Source organism: Carcharodon carcharias, chromosome 21, assembly GCF_017639515.1.
Source record: "Carcharodon carcharias isolate sCarCar2 chromosome 21, sCarCar2.pri, whole genome shotgun sequence".
NCBI lineage: Eukaryota > Metazoa > Chordata > Chondrichthyes > Lamniformes > Lamnidae > Carcharodon > Carcharodon carcharias.
In genome coordinates, this window is record NC_054487.1 from 11,166,969 (window position 1) to 11,193,038 (window position 26,070).

Here is a 26,070-nt window from a genome sequence, read left to right on the forward strand (position 1 = left end):
ACTCTGTGATCTAACTCAGATCACCTATGATCTATCTAAATGGCAGAACAGACTCAAGGAGCTGAATAGCCTCCTCCTGTTTATAAATTTCTACTTTTCTTTTCTTTTATGGGAGGGGACAATTGTTGCCGTGGCCCTCAGTAGAAGACTTGTGGTGAGCAGTCTCACTGAGGGCACAAAGGGGTCCCAATACTCCTGGCAGGTGAATCAGAGTTACAGCGATGGAGTCTTATTCCAGCCAGTGTTCCCAATGTTCCTTATTCCAGCCAGCTGCCAACTCATGAATTTACCCTTGTAAAAAATCATCATTTCTGCTCAATCTTCCCTGACCTTAAATGGCAGTTAAGCAACTTCCATATCTAGCTCTAACAAGCACTAAAGTAACGAGACATCGCCTGGTTAATTGGGAGGGCTTTATGCTTTCACTGGTTCAAAAGTAACACTTCCAGTCAAATCATTTGAGTCTACAGACTTAATGAAGCCTCAGGGATTCTGTGGAGAAAAGCAGCCGACTGATTAAAAAAAGAAAGAGCCCTATTTATAGCTTAATACCATTAAATATGATTTTCTCTTCTGTTCTATTCAGTTACCTCAGTCAACTTGGCTCAGGTGACGGCACGGTCCTGTTGGATTTAGAAAATCATGAATCCAAGCCTTGGGCATAGGCTTGCGTTTTTACTACACTACTCAGGGAGTGTTGCAGTATCAGAGGTGTGAACCTAGAGTTTTCAATCCCCACCTCCTTTTGAATAGACAGGGACAGAACATTGGAAAAAACGTGCTAAGCCACACTCGCAAGGGACGAGTCCCACTGGTGCTGAGTGTGTGTGGCACCAGCTGCAAAGGCATGTTCAACAATGTGAAAATAAGTGATTATTACAGCACTGCTGTGTTGGTCCCCATCTGCCCAGTTTGAATGTTGGATGCACTGGTGTGTTCTACAGTCAGGGGAAGAGGAAGAACACACTTTTCTGACATCCTGGGCCTCTACAATTGCTCAGGGAGCATAGCCTTGCATAGGTCTCCCTGCCTGAACTGTAGGATCCTGGGAAGATGCAGCTCTGCGCCTGTACCTCTGGCAGCTCAGTGTCCACGGTTTCTCGTCCCCAAACCGCCAGTGTCATAACTGGCAATACAAGCAACAACAAATTAGCCAGCCACTCATCCCATCATCCTGTGTAAAATGGCAGCTGTATTTGCCGATTTAACAATCATGAACTTCACTGCATTGATATGCTTTACGAGAAGGTGGGGGGGGGGGGGATGCTGTAAAAATACAATTCTCTCATTCAGAAAAATAACCTCTTGATGCAGCAAAATGTTTTAGATTCCTCTCTCGGCGCGAGTACACACTGAACACTCTTGTGTGTCAAAGAAACTTATCTCTGTGAAAGTAGAGCTATACCTTTGACTGTAACTGAAATGACATGTGTACTGGTTCCCAAATAATTCTTCGCCGTGCATCGGTATTTCCCAGCATCCGCCTCTGAGACATCGACGATTTTCAGGGTCTTCTTAAAATTGATTTCAAAGGCCCTGTGGCTGGGCAAGTCTCCCCCTTCCTTGGTCCAATGGATAGCTGGTGTGGGCCTGGAAAGGAATGGATGAGCCTTACATGAAAATATCAGTCATTGAGGCTTCAGCACGAGTTTATAACAAAAAAAAAATGCTTATGTCTACACAAAGGAAAAAAAATGTTTTCAACAGTTCTTTGTGACCCTGTTGTGGCAGAGCTTTCTGGTATAGGCACTTATTCAGCGTAGGAAAGACAGCAGCCAACGTGCACACACACGCTCCTACAGACAGCAATCAGATAAATGACCGGATCATCCATTTTTACATAAAAACAAAATACTGCAGATGCTGGAAATCTGAAATAAAGAAAGAAAATGCTGAAAAATACTCAACAGGTCAGCCAGCATCTGTGGAGCAAGAGGGCAATGCGTTGCGAATACCTAGTTCCTGATCCATGTTAATATTTTGGTGGGAATGTTTAGTTCTGGGAATATTAAAGGTGTAAAGGGTAAGATAACTAAAATGGTGGGCTTTAGAGAATTCCAAAAACGTGTTAAGAAATGGCAGTCCAGAAGGTTACCCCTGTTCACTTAATTGAGTCAGAGTAGAAGAGATGGAGCCATAAAACAGCAGGTGGGCTGACTGCACTGGTGAACTGGAGACATGGCGTCTGCACTGCTTGCAAAGAAGTGCAGTCCAGAGAGAGTTTTTGTTCTGTAAATCAGAGATAAATTAGTTTCAAAGAATTCAGTGAACCCTGAAAGGCAACGTTGTCATGAAGATGGATGGAGCTTAAGAAGGTGGTCTGATTTCAATTGATGTGAGTGCTCTGCAGCAGGAGAATGGGCTATACTGAAAGGGTAATAAAAACAGAAAAATGCTGGCAAAACTCAGGAGGTCTGGCAGCATCCGTGGAGAGAGAAACAGAGCCATTGTTTTGAGCCCATATGACTCATATGAACTCAAAACATTGTTTCTCTCTCCATGGATGCCGCCAGACCTGCCGAGTTTTGCCAGCATTTTCTGTTTTTATTTTTGATTTCCAGCATCTGCAGTATTTTGCTTTTAAACTGAAAGGGTGCTGCTGTTAGCAGGTTCCAGGCAGTTAGGGCTCAAAAAAAAGCCCTGGGGGCCATTTAGTGCAGCTGAGAGTTGCAGCTTGGACCTTGTATGGTTTGCAGCTCATAAGAAGCCATAGGAGCTGTTCAGTGCAGTTATGGGTCAGGAGAAGTCCTAGGGGCAATTTATAGCCAGGAGACTGGAGTTTGGAAAAACCCAAAGGCAGTGCCAGCTTAGTGAAGTTCGTAGTCTGCAAAAGAGTTGGAAGTGTGCCGGTAATTAGAGGTGGGGATGCAGCTTTGTGAGTCCCGTTGAATGCATTCTCAGGAGGAGAGATTGAATCATCAGGTGGTGAACAATCATTGATGCAATCTGAGATGGAGCAAATTTTGAGGGAATTCAGAGGCTCAATCTTCAAAGGTGAAGCGTTGAAACCCCTCATGAGGGAGACAGTTTTAACGAGATTATGTGACTCACAGTGGTCCCTGATATCTGAGTGAATTGCTGAGAAATCTGTGGGATCTGTCTTGGTTACAGGTGCCATTTAATCTGCAGTGTGGTGAGTTTGACCACAGTTTGCCTGTTAATTTATATTTGCTGCATGTTAATTCTGAATGTTAGAATGTAAGATAGATGTTGTAGATTCTTTTACTTTTCTGACTTTGTATGCTAAATTTATTTTGTTTGTTTAAAACCGTGAAATCTTGTGTGGCTTAATTCTTTTGGTGGGCAATAGGGCTTTCAAATTTTGTATCATTTCAACACAAAGTTACTGGTCCCTAACCGGATCGTAACAAATGGAAAAACTTGGAGATGCAACAGGTTTTAACAAATACATGAAGGGAAAGAGGGAAGATGGTAATACAAGAACAAACGGGAAAATCTGTGACAGCGCGGTGATAAGGTTCCACTATATAATTTCTTCTTTCAACCTCTTCCCCCTTTCAAAACCTTAGTACTTGCTTCAACCTGTTACATCTCTAACTTTTTCCAGTTCCGACTAAAGTGCTCTGACCTTTATTAAATTTATTCTTTCGTGGGATGTGGGTGTTGCTGGCAAGGCCAACATTTGTTGCCAGTTCCTAATTGCCCTTGAACTAAGTTGTTTGCTAGGCCATTGTAGAGGGCAGTTAAAAGAGTCAACCAAATTGCTGTGGGTCTGGAGTCACATGCAGGCCAGACCAAGTAAGGGTGGTAGATTTCCTTTCCTAAAGGACATTAGTGAACCAGATGGGTTTATACAACAATCGATGATTGTTGTCATGGTCACCATTATGGAGACTAGCTTTCAATTCCAGATTAGTTTTCTGAATTTAAACTCCACCAGCTGTCATGGTGAGATTTGAACCTGTGTCCCCAGAGCATTAACCTGGGCCTCTGTGTTACTGGTCCAGTGACATTATCACATCATCACCATCTTTCTCCACAGAGGCTGCCTGATCTGCTGAGTATTTCCAGCATTTTCTGTTATTTATTTCATCAGTTTTTAGACTGATGTTGATTGAAAAATAAATATTGGTCAGAGCAGAACTCCGCTGTTCTTCAGAACAATACCGTGGTATCTTTTATGCCCACCCAGTAGAGTAGATGGGGCCTCATTTTAATGCCCCCTCCGACATATGGAGAACAAACCTCCGAGAATGAGACAGGTCAACTTACAGGCCTTCTGCGATACATTCCAAGTATAGGACTTGTCCTCTCAGTACAGTTTTACTGCTGCTCGTTCCTCTGGGGCTGATAATGGTGGGCCTCCGCTCTCCCACTGGGCTGTCTGTATGGACACAAACCACTGAAGTGATCGACAGAACCAAACTGCATAGCTATTGATGAGCACTCGAGAGTAGCAATTAAAGGTTAACTGCAGGCAGAAAGATCCGGAAACTGCTTGAGAGGCACTAATCTATAATTAGTAGTAATTAGTGACAAAGAACGAACAAGAACGATGAGATATATTTTGGCTCGAGGATTTAAGATTAACCTCTAAGCCACTGGCTGTGAGCAACCAGGGAGGAAAATTGTCATGAGCTTCTTCCACTTTCTCAGAACACTCTTTATTAGTTAGAGATTTGACTCAAAGTCAAGAATTATCCAATCAGGTAACAGACTATGTTTGTGACAAATGGCGAGAGTGTAGGGGCAGGGCAGTTAGAGGCCATGTGTCAAAATGTCCCCAGAATATATCCAAGCACAGTTGCGGATACCGAATGCATTAAGATTAGAATATTGGTATTTAATTGTGGTCACAGAAGCAATCAAAGTTTCTAATCTTGAGTGCCGAGGCAATTAGATTTTTTTTCAAAAAAACAGTTCTTTTCTTTCCCTACTCTGGTAGTTACCCCAACACTGTATTCAAAATCCAAATTTTGGGTCAGGAATAGTTTATTTAGAAGTAAAACGTATTTCCTTCAACTTGGAAGCCTTGACAATAACAATGCGCTTGCAGTTGGGTTTAATTACGTTGTTCATAGGCTCTAGGGAAAAACCATTTCATGAAAGATCAAAATTTCTAAACACTGCCTTTTTAAAAATTCTGATTCCCTTCGCTCCTACCTGTCTTCAGCACTCAAACTAACTGACAAACTCTAGATATATAACAGGCTGCAAGACCTTCGGTTCAAAACAGAATGAGATATATATTTGCAAAGGAGGCACTCACACTGCAATGAGGAAAGAGCTGAGGGGAGGGGGTACACTGGACAACTCTGAGAAAGACAGCACAGACAGAATTTCTGTGTCATGTTATTCTGTGATTCTAGCTACCACCTTGTTGGCTTCTGAATATTCTGGAGGGAAAAAGAACAGTTTGCATACTTGGTGTAAAACTGTCAAAAAGAGCCGCTTGACTGATCCTCAGATTCCAAGTGTGGCCCCTGATTTTGGTGCAGAAGAAACCTTGAGTGGCCAAAAAAACCCCACCTAATACATCCTGGACATACTCAGTTTGTTCTTTCGAAAAGCCCTCGGAAGTCTCCCTATGGTGCTCCCTGATTGGAGGAGGTCAGCAGCTATGGTTTATCCACTTGGTAATCAATATACTCTGGATCGTGGCGTATAAGTCAACTAGGCATATAAGACAATCCCATTTTTTTCAATGCCAAAAATCATGCTTTTGCATATACTCAGCATACAAGTTGACCCCCCACCACCCCGCCAATCTTTCAGCTATGAAATACTCTGCTCGCACATTGATTGTCGGCCTCAAATCTTTCACCCCAGAAATGTATGTTCTACTTACCTTGTACTGTAAGTTGGTGCATGGGATTAAGCAGGTGATCTGGGCTGTGTTATGAAGAAAAGACATGTGGGTTTAATACAGGCCCATACAGAGCAGACCACACACGGCTTGGCAAGTGACAAACTGAAATGGGTCCTCCAGCAAAACGAATGAAGTATGAACTTGCTTCCAGGCTAAAAGTCGGAACATTTGCTAACTCGTCAAATAACTGTGGTGCAGCCAGGGAATTCAGTGCTCATGCAAAACTGGTGCAAGAGTGGGAGGAGGAGGAATCTGCCCTGAAGAAGATGCCCAAGACCAAACGGTGCCATGAGAGCAGGGAGCAGCCACTGGCCTGATCTTGAGAAGTGTGTATCAGAATGGGTCCTTGAAAACCGTCAAAACGGTTACATCGTCACCAGGAATGCAAGGCATAAAAACATACTTGAGGGATCAAATCAAACCCCCGAGTCCAGCAAAGATTTCAGACCAACAGCTAGTTGGTAGTTGCTTTCTAGTATGAAACAGTCTAGTGTTGTGGTGGAAGACCAAGATTGTTCAGAAACTACCAAAAGCCCTCGATGCCAATATGACCAGTTTCCAGCAATTCATCATTAGACAATGGCAAAAACACGAATACACATTATGTCACATTGGCAATGTAGATGAAATGCCCACGAATTTTGCCATGCCCAGCTGCTAAACCATGGAGTGGTAAAAGTTCGAAAACAGTTCTAGTGGAGACAAAGGAAGACAAGATTTGCGGTGGTATGAGCCTGCATGGCTGACTGAATGAAAAGAAAACCTACGGTAATTTTCAAATGTAAAACCATGCCGAAAATCCAGTCCTCTGCAGGAGTTTTTGAGCTTGCCCATAACGGTTAGATGGATAAGGATGGAGTGAACTTATAGATCGATAATGTGTGGAATAGGCAGCCCAGTGGCCCACAAGAGGAATGCAGCTTATTAATGGGGATGTGTTCAGATCCCATATAACTAATGAGATCAAGAAGCGCCTGTGAAGAAATAACCCCCACATTGCAGCTATACCAGGGGTCTAACATCTGTAGTTCAGCCTTTAGATGCCTTCCAGAATAAACCATTCAGGGATCATGTTCACGCCAAATGGAATAAATGGATGGTTGATGTAGAGAAAACCTTCACAGGGAATGGAAATATGCATAATGCCCTGCTTGACGTTTGTTGCTTCATCAGCAAATCATGGGATGCTATTAGTGCACCAAGTGTCATCAGATTGTTCAAAAAAGATGCAGAATATCCAATTCAGTGCCCAGAGAGGAAGATGATTTGTAGTAGAGGGATGATTCTGAAACTGAAAGTGCCAAATCTGATCCAAAGTGGGATCTTTACCACAATGCTACATCCACAGTGACTCAGAACGAATTCGATAAATTCTGAGCGGATGCCAAAGACAATAAATTAGATGGTTTCAAAAAACTGTGGTCAAATGTATCTTTGTACAATTAATTCATTCAATAGGCCATGCCACATTAATATAATATGAATTACCTGTGTTTCTTTTTCACATTTCAAAATGGCGACCTTCCAGGCGGTTCACATTTTATACTAGATGTATAAGTTGACCCCTGATTTTAGAAGCATTTTTGGAGGCCTCAAAGGTTGACTTGTATACCGTAATCTACGGCACGCATATTTTTAAAGCCTTTTTTTTCAGATATAAGGCGAATGTTTCAAGGTGCATTCAATTTCAACTGTCCAGCCAGCAGCACCATAAACACGCAAAGGTTCATTTTACATTACCTAATTATCTGATAGTCAAACTGCCAACTGAAGCCTCACAATAGAGCAGGTGGGACTGCAGTCAGTAAACAGGAAAGGTCCTTGGCTGTTTTCTTTCGAGCTTGTTTTGGTTTGTTATTTGATTACTCTGAATAAGATCATTGATTCACAATTGCTTCCTCGCAGTAATTACTCTTTCTTTCCGAGCAAAGCTGCCCACGAGCTTTGAAGTCTCTTCTCCATTTTAACTAGAGATGACTGAGAACTCAACCTGAGATTTTATTTCTGCTTCTGTTCACTGAGGCAAAAAAAATTTCAATCCGGTTTCTCGGCAATGAGACAAGTAATTGGAGACTGTGCACAGGCTTGGCAAGACATAGTCCAAGTCATACAGCCTGAGTCCTTTCAGATTGAATCTGACCTTCTGGTACGTTCAACGTGTGCTTATTGGGAAAGGGGACAGCTTGTGGTTAACCACTGAATTTCAGTGTTACCTTGAGGGGAGTGATGGGGTCAAAGGAAAACCAACCATGGAGATTGGCACTGACCCGAGGTTGGCACATCCCAATCAGAACCCAGAACACCAGGCTGCTCTGAGCAACTAAGCCACAATCACTTGGAATGAGGTTTTGAGTTGGGACAACTGTCTCTCCAAACCTTCGCCAACAGCAGAAGGGAATATTGAGGAGGAGTTGAAGGGTTTGCAATGCCAGCTGGCATTGTTTCCACCAGCGCCACAGCAGTCAGTGCCAAGGGCTCCCTCTCCAAGAAAGGTTCGAAGAAAACGGCGATGAAAGTGCCCAGGAAGGGCGACAGGAAGCAGGGAGAGCTCCAGCATCTACTTCTACAAGGTGCTGAAGTACGTCCACTCCGACACAGGCATCTGCTCCAAGGCTGTGAGTCTCATCAACTTGTTCGTCAGTGACATCTTTGAGCGGATCACCAGCGAGGCTTCCCAGCCTGGCCCATCACACAAGGCGGCAAACCATCTCCTCCAGGGAGATCCAGAGAGCCGTCCGCCTCCTGCTGTCAGGGGGAACTGGCCAAACACACCGTCTCCGAGGTCACCAGCTCTAAGTGGAGCTCCTGCAATTACAAACACCGCTTGCAACACAGTAAAGACACGGCCCTTCAAGCTGCTGGAAGGTGGCTGTTTGTACCCTCGCACTGAGGGCAAAGTCACAGGCCTGAAACATCAACTCTGTGTCTCCCTCCATAGGTGCTGCCTGACCTGCTGAGCTTTCCACATTTTCCATTTTGTGTTTGGCGTCAACGTACTCTTCAAATTGTAAACAATTAGAACTTTCAAACAAATCAACCCGAGCAGGAAGCCGCAGCTCTTCTTGCATTGTAGGCATCAATAAACTAGGTGGAATCAGTTTGTCCGTCCACTGTTAACCCTTTTAAAACAAAGGATGAATACACTCAATCCTGTGAGGATGTGTCGGAGACAGGAATATGACAGCGCAGTGTTGTTGCTGTGGTTCATGTTCCCTTCAAGTGTCACCCATCCACCCCACCACGCCCACCATCTACACCCCCCACCCCATCCACCACTGGGAGCACAGGATTGGAGGAGACACTTAACCAACCATGCAATTTAGGAAAAAAACAAGGCCTGGCAGGGCCCATGACCTATGTGCCAAAATAAAATGCTAACTTGCTTACTTCAATTATTCTTAACAACTTTCAACAAGGATATTTATTCTGAAATCAAGCCTACTACGGGGAGGTTTAAAAACTTACCAACAAATGACAGTTCCAATGGTTCCAATCTCAAAACCTTGAAAACCATTATATGTGCCCAGACATGTAATGTGAAGGTTAGTTTTGTATATGTTAAATATTAATAATAATTAAAGGATGGGAAAGGTTCTCCATTCTTCTCACACAGCTCTCCTCCTCCTCTTATGGCACTTGCTGCATTGGCACAGGCGCCAACAGCCAGATAGATATCTTCTTGGTCCAGTTCACAATTCCTTGTGCCATTGCCCAGACCCCATGAACGCCAAAAAACTATTTGACTGCAGAGGCCATCACCGCTGAGCCTGATCGCTCACCTTGTGGATACACCTCTGGAGCATCAGTCAGCCTGATTTTGTTTGCCTACCTGGCCCCTGTCTGTCTGAGAGGGGATGCATGGGAGACACATTGACGCTCCATAATAAATAGCAAGCACCACGCGGGCAAACGGCGCTGAGGTTAGAGATTCGCTGTTAGTTTGTGGACAGACACGACATTTACAGTTAACAGGTGTCATCGTGTTATCTCACCAACAAGCAAAGAATTGATCCTATTGCCCAGATTACTGTCAAATTAATCAGATGCTGCACAGATTCAAGACTGATTTTAGTAACAGTTCGGTTAGGTGCAGGGAGGTGGAAACAGTTACAGCCAGATGACAAAGTCTACTGGTGTTAAAACATAAACGCTAGTGGGCACAATAACTCACCACCATACAGTTCAGTGCCATTCGAATAAGCTGCATAAGTCTCATTGATGGCATCAACTGAAATAAACAGAAGAGTATAAGCATGGGGGGGTGGGACGAGAACCAATCAAGTGCAACGAAGAGCCGGTGCTTTTTCACACCGGCTTCCTGTAAGGATTCTGTTCCTTTCTCCCAGTTTGTACATCTCCATCACACATTTATTCAGACAATACAGCCTTCCGTACCACTACTTCCTATATGTCTTCCTTTTTCCTCAACTGAGGATTCCCACCCATTGTGATTGACAGCGTTCTCCGCTGGGCCCCACCTATTTCCCATATTTCTGCTCTTACCCCTTCCCTCTCTCCTTGAACCATGACAGGCTTCCCCTTGTCCTCACCTTCCACCCCAGCAGCCTCTAAAGTCAATGGATCAGCCTCTGCCATTTCTCCCACCGCAGGGACTGTTCCTTGTGTGACACCCTCGTTCACTCCTCAGTCATGTCCAACACCTCCTCCCATTCCTATAGCACTTATCTATACAAGAGCAAGAGATGCGACACCTGCCATTTTACCTATTCCCTTCCCAATATCGAAGGCCCAAAACACTCCTTCCAAGTGAAATGATTTACTCGTATTTCTTCCGATTTAGTATATTCTATTCGCTGCTCACAATGTGGTCTCCTCGTTGGTGTTCCAATTTCAGAAAGACTGTTTTTTCAGGATTTGTTAAATTTGGCTACCAACCAACAATTACTCTGCTTTCCCTTTCTCATGAGAGCATTGCAACATCTAAAAATGTGCCTTTTCCAATCACACAATGCACACAGGACCCATAAACCCATATCTATCAGCTGAAAATATCCAGGACATTATTGTGAAAAGGAAACTCAGGCTTTACGGTGAACTATAGGAGAATAGTGATACAAAGGTGATAATTTAAACGGATTGTCACTCCACAGGAGACAGAGATACCAAAGCACGCTGCTTGTGTATATTAGTGCTCCACTGGGTCATTTCAAGGGCCATTTTGATCAAAGGCTGTTGGAAAATTACCTAAAACTAGATACTCCAAATTTATAAGAAGCAACATAATCAAGGCCAGTGAATTAAGACTCAAGACTTGGGACTGGTTTTCAAATCTAGTCCAGTGTAATGAATGGAAGTTTCTGGTCAGGTATGTCATGCAGAGCATAGCTCTCTCTACACTGCCCCAAAGCCAAACTCAAGAGAATTCTCGCACTGGACAAGTGTGACACTTCCCAGAGCAGCCATTCTGTGACTTCATAGAGTGAGGGGAAGTTGTGCCAAATGTGGACGTACACCAATTTGGAACCCCACTGATGTTAGAGAGGTTGGTTTTAATGAGCCACTGAAAGGAGGAGAGAAAGGCAGAGAGATTTAGGGAGGGAGTTCCAAAGCTTAGGATCTGAGCAGCTGAAGGCAGGGCCAGCAATGGAGGGTCAAATCAAGGTTGCCAGAATTGGAAGAATGCAGGGTCTGTGGAGGTTTGTAGGACTGGAGGTGACTACAGAGATAGGGAGGAGCGAGGCCATTGGAAGGATTTGAACACATGGGGACTTTAAAATTGGGACATTGTTGGACTAGGAGCCAATGGAGTTCAGTGGGCATGGGGATAATGGATAAGCGGGACTTGGCATGAACCAGGACAAGGGCAGCAGGATTCTGGATGAGCTCAAGTTTAGGGAGGGTGGAAAGTGGGAAGCCATACCAGGGAAGTATTGGAGGTAACACATGTATGGATAAGGGTGCAGGAGCACATGGACTGAAGCAGAGATGGAGCAGGGTTTCACTCCAATGGCCCAGCTTAGATTTGAACAGAGCCCATAAAGTTGATGTTTGAACTGCTGTGACTCCTTAAGCTGCCTTCCAAATTGATCACTGAGCACTGTCCAGGCAAGTAATGCTCAGAGACATCACATTGAGTCGAAGAAACCATATCAAATGAGGTCAGTTTCATGACATACTGCTGACTCAGGAAATCTCTCTCTCCTGCATATGGTTTATTACGTACACATCAAATCCAATATAGATCCATTACTGGGAGAGGTTTAGGAAAGAATTGTAAGATACAGCAAACAAACAGATGTGTTTAACTGGATACAATCCATTGATGGCTGCACACATACTGACAGTGCAATAAATCACCAGAACCAATGTGCCAATACAGCATGTGCACAGGAGGGTCTATTGTGGTGTCCTCCGGTAATGCATTTCATATCCCAACGGTATTGAACTTCACAGAGGCAGATCCATTTGTTCATATCAGTGATACTAGGGAGGCAACATTTGTTTCAGTAAAAGACACCAATAATGATGAGGACACCTGGAGTGTCTCTCCGGCCAAGTCTTAGTGTATGTAGGATGTATGCAGCTGCCAGGCTCTCTCTGCTTCACGTCACTCATGCTCTTGGTCTGCATTCACTCAGTGGTTCCACCATTACAAGGAGAAGTCAATGAGTGGCAATTGGCTTTTTAACAGCTTTCAGGGACATCCTATGCAAGTTCTGTCCCATATGTGGCAAGGATAGGAAAGCAGGGAATTCACTGAGGGGTTCCACCAAGCCACTTGTCCCAGGGACATGCTTCCCAATTAGTGCCAAACTGACAACACTCAGGAAGGATCCTGGACCAGTACACAAGCTCCCAATTCCTGGCCTTACCACGTGAGGAGTTGGGAGCAGGTACAGAGGATTTGGGATTGTCCCAGAATGATCAGGTATAGCTCAAGATTGTGAATTAGCTGTGATACAAAATTTCAGAAACACTTCATCCTACCTGAGTTTTCTAGTGGTTGACATTATTCCTCTACTGAGGTGTGTTTCCTTCTGTATCTTTTAAGTCCACTCCCCAATCATTCTTTTAGCCATTTCCCCCTACCTGACCTGCAACTCCCAGTGTTTCCTAAAAGTGCCGATTTTTATGTGAGGTATAATTCCACAGTGCGCTTCACCCAACTGACCAATGCTCACACGTGAGCTTAGATGGGAGTGTCAGAGCACTGTTTGTGCATGGGGAAGCCTTCAGCAGAGACTGCCTCTTCTCTTCACTCCCATGGGCACACACCCGTACTTTCCAGCAGAGTGCACTAGACAGCAAGAGCAGGAACCCTTCCATTGTCAAGGAGAGCAGAGCCCAAACGCAGCACCTCAGGTAAGATCAACAAACTCAACAGGGCACTTGAGGAACCTGGAGCCTTCCAATTGTATGTCTTGGTAGAACGCGAGATCATACGGGGCTCTCAATGTTGCTCTTAGCACTGCCGTGTACAATACCAAGCACGTACGGTTAAAGTGACCAGGCAATACTTACGAGTCAACACCTTCACAGAGATTGGCTGCTTCTGCTGAATAGTTTGAGTGTGGTTGAACCGGGCATAGCAAATGTAATCACCCCGAGTGTCCTCTGGCTGCACGTTTGAAAAATACAGGTCACCGTTCAGACCCTGTGAAACCCGTGCGTTCTGTGTAAACCTCTGCATCACTAGAGAAAAAAAAAACACCAAGGATAAAAATTAGACAATGTGGAAAGTGACAGAACTGTGTGGCTGGTATTCGTGCTGAAGACAATTCTTCTCTTTGTGTTGCACCATTTAGAGTGTTAGATCGAGGATCTGGCTGACCTTGTAATGTGCCAGGCAGTCTCCCCTTCAGTCATGAGTAAATTTATACATTAAATGCCCCAAATATCTGGGACATTTCGTGCACAAACCCTGGGGTTCAGACTGGCTGTGACTCTCCCTCACTCAAGGAATGCTGTCATCTACTGTGTAAGCCCTTCCCTGCTCTTCATTACAGTCGGGACAATAACTGATAAGCATTCAGGCAACATTAGAATGTCATACCTGTCATCCAATGGGAGGGAGAGAGCCTTTGGATTAGTGGTAAGCATTCCCTCCCTAGGAGTCAGAAGGTGAACGGTTCGAATTGCACCCAGACAGACTGAAATCTGGTTTCTAAATACTGAACTGACAACTAATTGGGAGACTGGCATCTGAAAGGACTGACTAGTGGTTCAGGAGTGGTATTCCTGAGCCAGAAGCTTTGTGTTCAAGTGCCAGGGACCAATGGACCTGAATTCATTAACACACTGCGGAAAGAAAGACAGGGGTGCATTTGTCTGGTGCCTTTCGTGACCAGAGGACATCCCAAAGTCCTTACAGCCAATGAAGCACTTTTGAAGTGCAGCCATTGTTGTCAATTTGCACACAGCAAGATCTCTCAAAGTGGACAGCATGGTGTGGGGGTGTCGGGGTGGGGGCGGGGGGAGGTGGTGGGGGGAGGGAGGGGGTGGGGGGTGGGGGGGCAGGGTTATCTTACATCTGTAAAATGTGGATGGGGCCCTTTAGCCTTTCTTGCAGCCCCCACCAGAGAAGTTACTCTGGAGATGAAAAACATGGGAAAGGCAGCTTGGATCCCCTTTGCTAGTAAGTGGCTAACTTGGTGTAGTGAAAATGTCACTGGACTAATAATCCAGAGGGCATGGGTTCAAATCCATCTCAACAGCTGATGGAATTTAAATTCAATTAATTAATAAATCAGGAATTAAAAGCCAATCTCAGTAACGGTGACCATGACAACTAACATCAATTGCCGTAAAAATCCACCCGCTTTACTAATGCCCCTTTAGGGAAGGAAATCTACTGTCCTTACCTGCTTTGGCCTATGTGTGACTCTAGGCTCTGAACTTCCCTCGCCAGCCAGCTACGCTCAGTTGTACCAAACTGCTGCAGATACTGGATGGATTGCAGTGGCTCAAGAAGGCAGTTCACCATCACCTTCCCGAGGGCAATTAGGGATTGGCTACAAATGCTGGCCTTTCCAGTGATGACCACATTGCATGAAAGAATGTGTGAAGCTTGAATCAGAGCCTGCCTTAAAGTTAGAACACAGCAAGACTTACAGAATCCAGGGGGGATGATGACTTGTGTCTGCTTCAGAATCATTGCTTCTGTGGTTTTTCTGCAGATTTCCTTGGTGCCATTTCGCACCAGTTTTCTGTTTTTTTTTTTTGCAGGTAGGGTTGGTGACAACATGGGTCCTACCCAGTGGTGGGTTTGTCGTACGGGACACTGAACATCTTTGCCGATGGGAATTAGCAACAGTAAATGTGCTTTACCTCTGTGTTCAGGTATGTTGGCCACCATCAGACTGGTGAACCCGGCCCAAACATGGTCACTGTCCACCATCTCCCTTTGATGCTGATAGCACTTTATTCATAGAGGCACCCGATGACATGGGGGATGCTGTTTGGTGATTCCCATGACACTGGAGTTGCTTAGTTGCCTCCATCGCACCCTTTGAGAGCCAGAGAAGTTAAAAACTGCATGATGCTCTTGGAATTCAGATCTACGAGCTCACCTACATTCAACAGGAGTCTCACGCAGGACGTGGTGATTTTCTCTCCAAGTCTGAGGATCACACTCTTTTGGATTTGGGCACTGCACTAATGCTCCACCCACTGCTCTAATACCCTGGGGCACGTCTCTTCGTGCCTCCCCATGTGGACCAAAGCCAAGCCAGTTTTATTCTTCCTTTTCACCAACCCCTCTACACACTGCAACCACCCTTCCCCCCCCCACCACCACCCCTCCCCCCACCCACCCCATTCCCACACTTCCTCATCACTGGTTCTTAATTGTGTTTAATGTATCAAGCCCTGACAACTCAATACGGAGGACATTTGTCAGAAAGACTCAGCAGCTGCTTGGCTGTGGGAGCCAGCATAACTGAATCCAAATCCCGTTCACACTCACACGCCTTCTACCAAGGGGCAGCTGGGCAGCCCTGTAGAACTGATTGATTCCCCCCACCTTCCCAGCCCAGGGGCGCTCAGGTGCACAGTCCAATCCCAACAGCCTGTCAAACTAAGTTGGCTACCACGACTTGTGTAAGATGGAGACAAACCTGAAAGCTCAGCCCTGTACTCACAGTTATCCATCCAGAAGATGATGGGAGGTGGCAGGCCAGATGGAGGGTCACAGGGGAGAACCAACATAGCCCCCTCACGGACTACAATCGGATCGATCTTCTCTTTAGCCCACATAGGGGACCCTGGAAATGGCAGCAATGCAGATCACAGTTTTAACACCACAGGCTTTCCCTTAAGAATGGTGCAGTCAGTACAGATTACGTGGGAGGTAGTTGTTTAGTACAAGGCAACATTATAGCCTAGAATTGACTTTGTGAAGTCTCAGCAAACAAACGTTCAACACAATTGTATTATATTCCTCTGTCCACAACAGCAGATTGGTTACCCTATTTATGTTCAGTAGGTTAACACCCCTGTTAAAATAGTGGCTGTAACAGAGTTAATGTTTGTTCACTGGTACTTCAGACAGTAGTTTCTAGGATTGTATTCCCCAGGAAAGTCCCCTAGTGTTCACAGGGCAGGAATCATAATTACACGGGGAAGGATGTGGAGTAAGATCATTCTTGGAAACTCGTGGCAAACAGTGGCAGGCTGCTCCAGGAACACCGGTGCAGGTTAACGATAGGTTAATATGGCAATCCAGAAGGTGAGAAGTACTGTGTGTTTAAAGGCAAATGCTTAGATTAAGAAGTGAATGACATTTCTATCTGCAACAGTGGGACATTTCCCTGCCACTTCCCCAGCCCCACCCATCCCCTCATCCAAACTGCTTTAGGTTCTCATACAGTGGACACTTTGAGATCCAGGGACTAAAGGCTGTTTTTTCTAACTGAGTTTTCAAACAGAGAATTCTGGAGTTGGACCAGACCAAATGATGCACCAGAACAGGGCATGTTTGTACCAGGGTGTCACGGGGGAAGTGCCAAATAAATTCATCAAAGGGCACATTTTTTGTTCCCCATTCAGCTCTGCTGATGATTGTCCTTCCAGTGCCAACAGAGCAAAGATGGTTGGTGCCGTTGGAATTGAGGATATTGAAGGAAAGGTATTAAGGAACAAAACATAGGAGCCAATTCATGCGAGGTTATAACCAACTATCAGCCACACAGTTACCTTCCAGCATGATGAATTTGATGATTAAAAAGAGGTCTTTAGTTAGAAAAAGAAAGAAATAAGATAATTAACAAAACAGAATTAAATGTGATGTGGAGCAAATACAAGATTAAAGAAAGACTTGCATTTATATAGTGCCTTTTACTGACCTCAGGACCAAAGCACTTCACAGCCAATGAAGCACATAATAAGTGCAGGAAACAGCCAATTTGTACACAGTAAAATCCCACAAACAGCAATGTGCAACGACCAGATAATCTGTTGATGTTGATTGACTATTGACCTGGATACCAGGGACAGCTCCCCTGCTCTTTTCAAAACAGTACCCTGGGATCTTTAACATCCAGCTGAGAAGACAGACAGGGCTTCAGTTTAAAATAAGAACAATGACTCATGGAAGGTTCCAGAGTTATGTTGAAAGAAATTCCTGTATATTATTAAATAGGATAAGGTTCTGGACTGGTGGAACCTTTGTTCAATTATTCTCTCCGAGTGCTGGGCCTACAAAATGACCCATTCCAAATTGCTTGATTCTTGATCAGAAATTCATTCTGGCTCTGTTATTGCCCAGATTTCACTGGAATTTACTGTCTGCTATTTTGGTTCACATATCAACTGCAGGGGCTGCTCTCTTCTCCTGAAAATGGGACACACTCAGCTTCTCAGGTCGCTTCCCCTGAAGGTGTGGCTCACCCAGGATCCCAGATCCCTTCCCCTGAAGGTGTGGCTCACCCAGGATCCCAGATCCCTTCCCCTGAAGGTGTGGCTCACCCAGGATCCCAGATCCCTTCCCCTGAAGGTGTGGCACACCCAGGATCCCAGATCCCTTACCCTGAAGGTGTAGCACACCCAGTATCCCAGATCCCTTCCCCTGAAGGTGTGGCACACCCAGGATCCCAGATCCCTTACCCTGAAGGTGTGGCACACCCAGTATCCCAGATCCCTTCCCCTGAAGGTGTAGCACACCCAGGATCCCAGATCCCTTCCCCTGAAGGTGTGGTACACCCAGGACCCCTCCCCTGCTCCCATCAATATTAATCCATGACTACTATGAGTTCTGGCCACAGCTTTCCCCAACGAGGAAATTCTAATGCACGAGATTTTCAGGCAGAAGTCCCACATCAGTGAAGCTATCACCTCATGACACACACACAAAAAGCTAGGTAACAGCAGCAATCTGTCTGTCACAGGGGAATGTAGCCTTTTCCCTCTAGTATTGTTTTCCTAAAGATGTAGAAAGTGCAGCAAACGAGGTGACTTGTGTTTGTGCAGCTATTCACACCATCCTGAAGCCACTATTGCAATGCAGAAAATGCTCGCAGCAAGATCTCAAACAACAAGGGGATACATGGCGAGATAATTGATCTGAGTACTAGAGGGATAAATATCGGCTGGGCCACCAGGAAAGCTTCACTGCTCCTCTTCAACTAGTTCTGTGGGATCGTTAATATCCCACGAGGGCAGGCAGGCCCTCGATTTAATGTCTCATCCGAAACACAGCACCTCCAGCAGTGCAGCATTCCCTTAGTAGTGTCAGCATGGATTGTATGTGTTTGAGGGAGGAACCGTCCCAGATTTGCACTAAGTGCGGTAGCGGGCAGGTGAAACGATATTTTACCCACCGGCCTCATGCTTTATCATCCCAAACCCACCGCATTAATGAAGCACTCCCGGGAAACATGCCATTTCAATGGCAGGCGGGCTCTGATTCACCCGCCACACTGTCAACTCGCTGCTTTATCATGCCAGGCACCACACTTGAAGTTCAGCCGCACGCACACCTCTCAGTGCTTCCAGCCCATGACTACTGCAAATAAGAAATGGCCCTGAAAAGCGATACGACTGCAGCCCCCAAGGTTTAGTGATGTGTCTCTCGAGCACCTTTTGGTCACCATGGAGCCCGTTCGGATTGCAGGAGGGGCAGCAACATTACCTCTCTGGCTTGGTAGGCGATGAGAGTGGTGGTCAGTGCCAATGCTGAACAGAAGGGGTTGGCCATCCAATACAGATAAAGGAAGAATGATCTCATCCCTACTCTCAGGGAAAGACAACCATCTCATCACTCTACACTCACACACTCAAGCCCATCACACATTCACTGGCCTCTCACTCACTGCCAGCTCAAGGGACATCACCACCCATTCTCTCACACACACCCTCCCATGTCCATGTGGCCTCATCTCCTCTGGAGACTGCCTCCTCAGCATCTTGAGGCTACTTGCACAGGTCAACCTGTGCCCCCATGCACACCCTGGGATACCCCCTTTCCCCAGTAAAGCCCTCACCCTACAGCCTCTTCCCTTGCTTGAGGCCACTTCTCCCCCTTACCCGAGCAAGCCCTAGCCCTGCAGCCATACAAAGCCACCTCTCACCTGATGGCTGGTCTGCTAGGTAGAGACCTGCCCGTGATTGCCCCTAAAAGTGGCGTGGTGCTGCCTGTGAAGCCTGGCGCTGACGACTGCGAGTGCTGCCTGAAGCAAGGAAGGCAAACAAACCTCGAAGTCCCGAGCAGCTCACCAGGCGCATGTCACTAATGTGAAGTTGCGAAACATGTTGGCCTGCAATCACGCCAACATAGGCGGACAATCCAGCTTGGGGGCTGAGTCCAGCAGGCTAGCCTTATAATGATATACAGACATAATACAATGAAGCTCCCGTCGCCTGATGGAGGGAAATGCGGCTTGCCATCGATGGGCTGAGCAGACGGTCGAAATCTGGTTCCACAATTTTTGGCCTTTTCGTCATGTTGTCCGATCGTGCCACCAAGCACACCCGATGTCAGCAGACACGGAAAATTCTGCCCTGAGTCTCCAGAGTGAGGATTGAACCCACAGCCTCCAAAACAGGTATTGATTTATAAGCATCTCAATCTGTTTAGGAAAACTACAACGCAACAATGGATTTGAACGCTCAATGCTGAGAAAAGGCCTCAACCATAACATCCAACAATATCCGACAATACAGAGCAAGCACAGCACTGCAGACAAACATCTCTGCCCCTCTCCTTAATCTGTCTGCAGGCCAGACTTACTCCTAAATAAGACTTACTCCTACCACAATGTTTCAAACACATCAGGCAGGACTTCGGATATATCACTATGGGGTAGACTCTTGCTTGATGCAAGAACAGTATTGAGGGTACAGTGGGGGCACACTTCCACAATCGTCATTTACCTTCCCACAAGCCACCATAGTAGTGCTAGGCGGGTGTCACAATCTACACTCTTATGTGTTGTATTCTAATGTATGACATGTGTCAGAAGTAAGGACCAAGTGTCATTGGAAAGACGAAACTGCCATCCCAAACATTAGCTCATCATTTAGAAGCATGTTGTCTGTGTAGTTCTACAATTTGATTATCTCTTCGCATCACTGCGTCATTTCAGTGTGCCATCTCCACGTTAGTGCTACCCCATTATGAGGCAAATTCCTATTATCAGGCTGACAGCTGAGAGGCCACTGCCTAATCCAATGTACTCCACGCTTTTACTGATCTTTTCAGGCAATGCTACCTGTGAATACAATGGCTTCCTTGATGAAAAAGATGCACAGTTTGGTGGAAGATTTCCTCTTAATATTCCATCTGAAAGTATAAGCTGAAAGGGCTGTCACCCCTTCTAGGTTTAGAATGGGCCAATTGTTTCAGACAATAACAAATATGTTTTTGGAATTAGAAAGAAACCCATTTTGTCAACCTACCAGAAACCATATCTCATATGTGTGAATGTTAGTTGCTTAGATTGTCCTTGAATTTTTATCAGCAACACAGAAAACATTAGAACAAAGGCTGAAAATTGCTCCATACCATGCTTTCTGTAGATTTGACAGGAGGTAAGCAATGTTAAGTATTGCTGAAAAAAAGAGACATGTCGAAGCTTTTCGTTTTGCAATCATCAGGACACTTTGCAAGAATACCAATAAAAAGGGGAAACAACAATTTATACTGTATGTGAAGAGAGTGCTGATAGGTTGGCAAATGGACTCTGATTGGCAGAGGCATTTCCTTGGGTTCATTTTCCATGGCAACACCTCTACCAGAGCCCACTTGCCAACCAATCAGCACTCTCTTCACATACAGTATAAATTGTTTTTTTCCCCTTTTATTGGTATTCTTGTGAAGTGTCCTGATGAGTACAAGACGAAAAGCTTCGACATATCTCTTTTTTTACAGCATTGCTCAAGGTCTATAGTGCTGAACGTCTATTAGTAAGTAACATTGTTGTGAGAAGGCTATAGTAACACCAGAGATGTTTCTGAGTCTTGAAGGGTGGCTTTATTATTATTGCTGATGGATACAGTGACTTTCAGTTTGGTTATCAGCTCCTTACTGTCCCTCAGAGGCAATTAGAAACTTGACACAATGATGAAGCAACACATTTACTCACTGGACTGGCGGATGACAATTTTGTTGGACACAGCTGTGCCACGATCATTCCTTGCTGTGCACTGATATTCTCCTTCGTAAACTTCTGCTTTCCCACCACCCACAATGTCAATTAGCAGAGTCCCGGAGTTTGGCTTCATTGTCACTCGTGGGTCTTTATCAAGGTTGAAATGGGTTCCATTGCGCGTCCATGAAAAGCTACAGAAGGCGGCGAGAAATAAAAAGCAGATAATCAAAACGTGGCATTATCAAAGCAATTTTACATGTCATGTAAACGTGGTCCAAGGTTTCATGCCATCACCTATAAAAGTGTTATAAAAATGTCAGTCTTGGTCACATTAGGAACACTTTCACTCTGAATCAGAAGTTGTGGGTTTGTGCCCCACACCAGGGCTTCAGCACAAAATCTAAGCTGTCACTTCCAAGCAGTACCGAGGGAGAAACAGTAGTTTTTGGGTTGAGATGGGAAGAGGAGCAGGGAGTTGTCCTGGTGCCTTGACCAATGCTCCCCCCTTGACCAACACTCTTAGGTGACACTGCAGCAAATTAACATGAATGCCTAAGTTACCAAGTCAATTAATGATGGGTTTAAATTGTTGGAAGGAAGACAGATAACACCTTAATTAACATAAATGACCTTGGTACAAATTGAATTGGAACTCCAAGGACTGGAAAAATAAAATACAGCAAAGCACAAATGCCAAAATTCCTATATTTCGACCTCTCCCAACACAAAGTGGCAACATTCAAAATTCAGCAAGGTCACAAAATGCATAAATCCCAGAATTCATTTCTCAATTACTTTGGGGAAAAACATATACATTCAGTAATAACTGCATTAACAGCAAAAGTAGGACAGGAAATGCAGAATGATAAAACCAGGTCACGTAAGTCTCACAACGAAGGGGACTGCAGGATGCCTTAAAGCAAAGTTAGTCAACTAGACTTTATTTTTTTAAAAGTGAAGCCAAGCTAAGGGGCATAACCCATAACATAGGTACAAAGGTAAAAAAGCAGTAAGATAGGATAAATCAAAAGTCATTAGGTGATACAAAGTTTGATTGAGGTTAATGAGTTCCATAGATTGGAGGTCTTAAACAAAGCTAAGCTGCAATGAGAGCTGGTAGGGTGAGTCTTGATTACAAGGGGTTAAACATGTGGTGAGGCCAAACAATGTGCTGCATGGCACTTTCAACTTAAAGATGTGATGTTTATACAGCCCCCTGACGCACCGTTCAGAACATCTCACACCCAATGACTTATTCTGAGGTACAGTGACTGTGATGTGACCAGACATATCAGCCATTTGGCACAAGACACAATCGCACCATAGCACCAACCAGCAATGAGTTGAACGGTGACCATTTCATCTGTTTCCAATGGCGCTGATTGAGGAAGGAATACAGGCCAGGACAAGCTTAGGGGTTCAATGGAACAGTGCACAGACTAAAAGGAAGAGAGGAGCAAGATTGCGAGAGGGAGGAACGCTGAAGTCTGGACATAAGAGGAGCATCAAGCGACAAAGTAACATGTTGTATGAGTTCAGCAGCTCTTATTTCCCATCATGATGTGCATCTGTTGCTCTTTAAGATATTTTGTGAGCCTGATAACCAATACAAACCTGGGAGCTGGCTTCCCTTTTGCCTCACACTGGATCAGGATGTTATCCCGTGGGTCTATTATGTAATCTTTTGGAGACTGGTGGGTGATTGTAGGGGGCTGCGGCACTGGATTAAAAAGCAAAGAGTTGGAAACCATAAATTAAATAACATTCAAATATTAACAGGGCAACAACAATTTGTAAAAAAAAACACTTCAAAATACTGTTCATGCCAATTTGCCACAGCATCAAGCAGAACCAAGAGACTTGGAGCAAAATTGGGAGAGTTCATCTTTCCACCAGCTTGTCCTTTTACCTCAGTCTTTGTCCCTCTGATCCCCTGCACATATCTGGGTGTCCTAGGAAGCCCAGTCAACTGTACAGGCAGCTCCAAGCTCCAGGCAGGCTTTGCTAAGTCCCAGACTAGGCTGGAAGTGGCAGAGAGAAGAAAGAGTCTTAACTACCTCACAGATTCAATCAGGGATAGTAGTAAAGTGATTAAAATGGATTTTGATTCCAAAATCGATTTAAAGTTTATACATTTTATTGGTTGGCAGCCAAAAGAAATGGATGGGGTTCAAAAACGGGGCAGGCAGCAATCAAACAGGTATCAATGATCATGTGATCAGCAATGGAGGAACACCAACTGTTCAAAATTCCAGTGGCCTCCAGTGCTAATACAGCCTCTTTGTTAGATTCTGGCTGGATGGGGCAAGCTGTGATTGGCTGAACAAGTCTATTGGATGTCCAAACACGATTCCACAACACAAGCAGTAAATTGTTGGAACACACCGTTTTTACAGTCACAGCAAAACAAAGAGCAACTTGTGCACATGCAACGAACACCCCAATAAAGGCTGGCACAGGGATTAAAACGGCAAACGAGGTACAATGCTTCAAACCAAAAGGAACACACTTGCATGACACCAACTTACGTTCGTCCAGAATTTTTGCTTTAATCCCCAGAATCAGCAAGAGAGGTTGAATAGGACAGGTTTATAGAGAGGGGGGAAAACACAGTGTAAGAATGAAGAAAGTTGTTACCATACACTTATTGTATAACACATGCCAATTATTGTGGGTATGGTTTGGTTCCCATTAAAGGTTCACTCGCAAGGAAGTAGGTGGATTGACCAACACAGTTATTTCGGAAGGAGTCTCACTATTTCATAATGAACTACTTGAGGGAGCAGAACTGATGTGAGTGGAACAAAACTGAAGAAAATCTCTGGATAAGGCAGGCAAGCTTATAGCTACTCAGATTTAAATATGTCTCACAACAAAGCCTTGTGCCGTTCACCAGAGTCAAATAATAGAAAATCCTTTTGTTCTGACTGCTGCTAGCAGTTATTTTGCTGGTCATGATTCTGAATGAGGGTTTGGGTTATACCAGCTTGTGTCCAGTACCCTCCATCAGCCAGCTATTGGGAAACCGCAAACCTACACTTAACTCCTGCAAACTCATAAGCACACCTAGTGCCTTCTACACTGTCCCCTCTCACACTCCCAGGGCAGGAAGAGCATGGGTTAGACAATGAGTAAAATTCCCGCTAGACCATCCCATCAATACCCACAGAGCAGGTATGGCAATAGAAACATAGAAAATAGGAGCAGGAATAGGTCACTCAGCCCTTCGAGCCTGCTCCGCCACTCAATATGATCATGGCTGATCCTCTATCTCAACGCTGTACTCCTGCACTCTCCCAATTCCCTTGACACCTTTAGGGTCCAGAAATCTATTTCCTTCTTAAATATATTCAGTGACTTGGCCTGCACAACCCTCTGTGGTAGAGAATTCAATAGGTTCACCACCTTGAGTGAAGAAGTTACTCCTCATCTCAGTCCTAAATGGTCTATCCTGTATCCTGGAACTGTGACCCTTGTCCTAGACCCCCCAACCAGAAAAAACTTCATCCCTGAATCCAGTCTGTCCATGTCTGTCAGAACTTTATATGTTTCAATGAGATCTTCTCTCATTCTTCTCAATTCCAGTGAATATAGGCCTAGTTGGCCCAATCTCCCCTCATACGACAATCCTCCCATCCCAGGAATCAATCAGTCTGGTGAACCTTTGCTGCACCCCCTCTATGGCAAGTATATCCTTTCTTAGGTAAGGAGACCAAACTGCACACAATATTCCAGGTGTGGTCTCACTAAGGTCCTGGATGGCTGGAGTAAGACATCCTTGTTCCTGTACTCAAATCCTCTCATAATGAAGGCCAACGCACCATTTGCCTTAACTGCTTGCTGCACCTGCATGCTTGCTTTCAGTGATTGGTGTACAAGGACACCCAGGTCCCTTTGTGCACCAACATTTCCCAATCTATCACCACTTAAGTAATACTCTGCCATTCTGTTCTCCCTACTGAAGTGGATAACTTCACTTTTATCCATGTTATACTGCATCTGCCATGTATTTGCACACTTACTCAGCTTGTCTAAGTCAACTTGAAGCCTCTTAACACCCTCCTCATTGCTCACATTCCCATCAAATTATGTGTCATCAGCAAACTTGGACATATTGTATTTGGTTCCCTCATCCAAATCATTGATATATATTGTGAATAGTTGAGGTCCAAGCACTGATCCCCACGGTATCTCACTAGTCACCACCTGCCACTCTGAAAAAGACCCATCTATTCCTATTCTGCTTCCTGTCTAGTAACCAATTCTAAACCCATGCCAATATATTATCCCCAATTCCACATGCTTTAATTTTACACATTAACCTCTAATGTGGGACTTTATCCAAAGCTTTCTGAATATCCAAATACACCACACCCACTGGTTCTCCCTTATCTATTCTGCTAGTTACTTCCTCAAAAAATTCCAGTAAGTTTGTCAAACCCGATTTCCCTTTCATAAATCCATGTTGACTTTGTCTAGTCCCATTGATATTTTCCAAGTGTCCTGTTAGCACACTCTTTATAATAGACTCTTGCATTTTCCCTACTACTGAAGTTAGACTAGCCGCTCTGTAACTTGCAGTTTTCTCCCTCCCTCCTTTTTTAAATAGTGGGGTTATATTTGTCACCCTCCAATCTGCTGGGACTGTTCCAGAATCTACAGATTTTTGGAAGATGACAACCAACGCATTTAGTA

At 44.7% G+C, this 26,070-nt stretch overlaps 1 protein-coding gene across 1 annotated transcript in view; it reads right to left on the reverse strand.

Moving 5' to 3' along the window:
* Nucleotides 1-23,915, reverse strand: part of nrcama (neuronal cell adhesion molecule a) — a 102,122-nt gene extending 78,207 nt beyond the window's left edge. Inside the window, exons 1-8 of the mRNA XM_041215796.1 lie at nucleotides 23,904-23,915; nucleotides 22,990-23,095; nucleotides 21,370-21,566; nucleotides 15,931-16,053; nucleotides 13,313-13,483; nucleotides 10,002-10,058; nucleotides 4,234-4,345; nucleotides 1,406-1,590 (exon numbers count right to left, since the gene is read on the reverse strand). Coding sequence (XP_041071730.1) covers nucleotides 1,406-1,590; nucleotides 4,234-4,345; nucleotides 10,002-10,058; nucleotides 13,313-13,483; nucleotides 15,931-16,053; nucleotides 21,370-21,508 — 787 coding nt within the window. The 5' untranslated portion in view covers nucleotides 21,509-21,566; nucleotides 22,990-23,095; nucleotides 23,904-23,915. The remainder of the gene's footprint in view (nucleotides 1-1,405; nucleotides 1,591-4,233; nucleotides 4,346-10,001; nucleotides 10,059-13,312; nucleotides 13,484-15,930; nucleotides 16,054-21,369; nucleotides 21,567-22,989; nucleotides 23,096-23,903) is intronic.
* Between the last annotated feature and the right edge of the window lie 2,155 nt (nucleotides 23,916-26,070).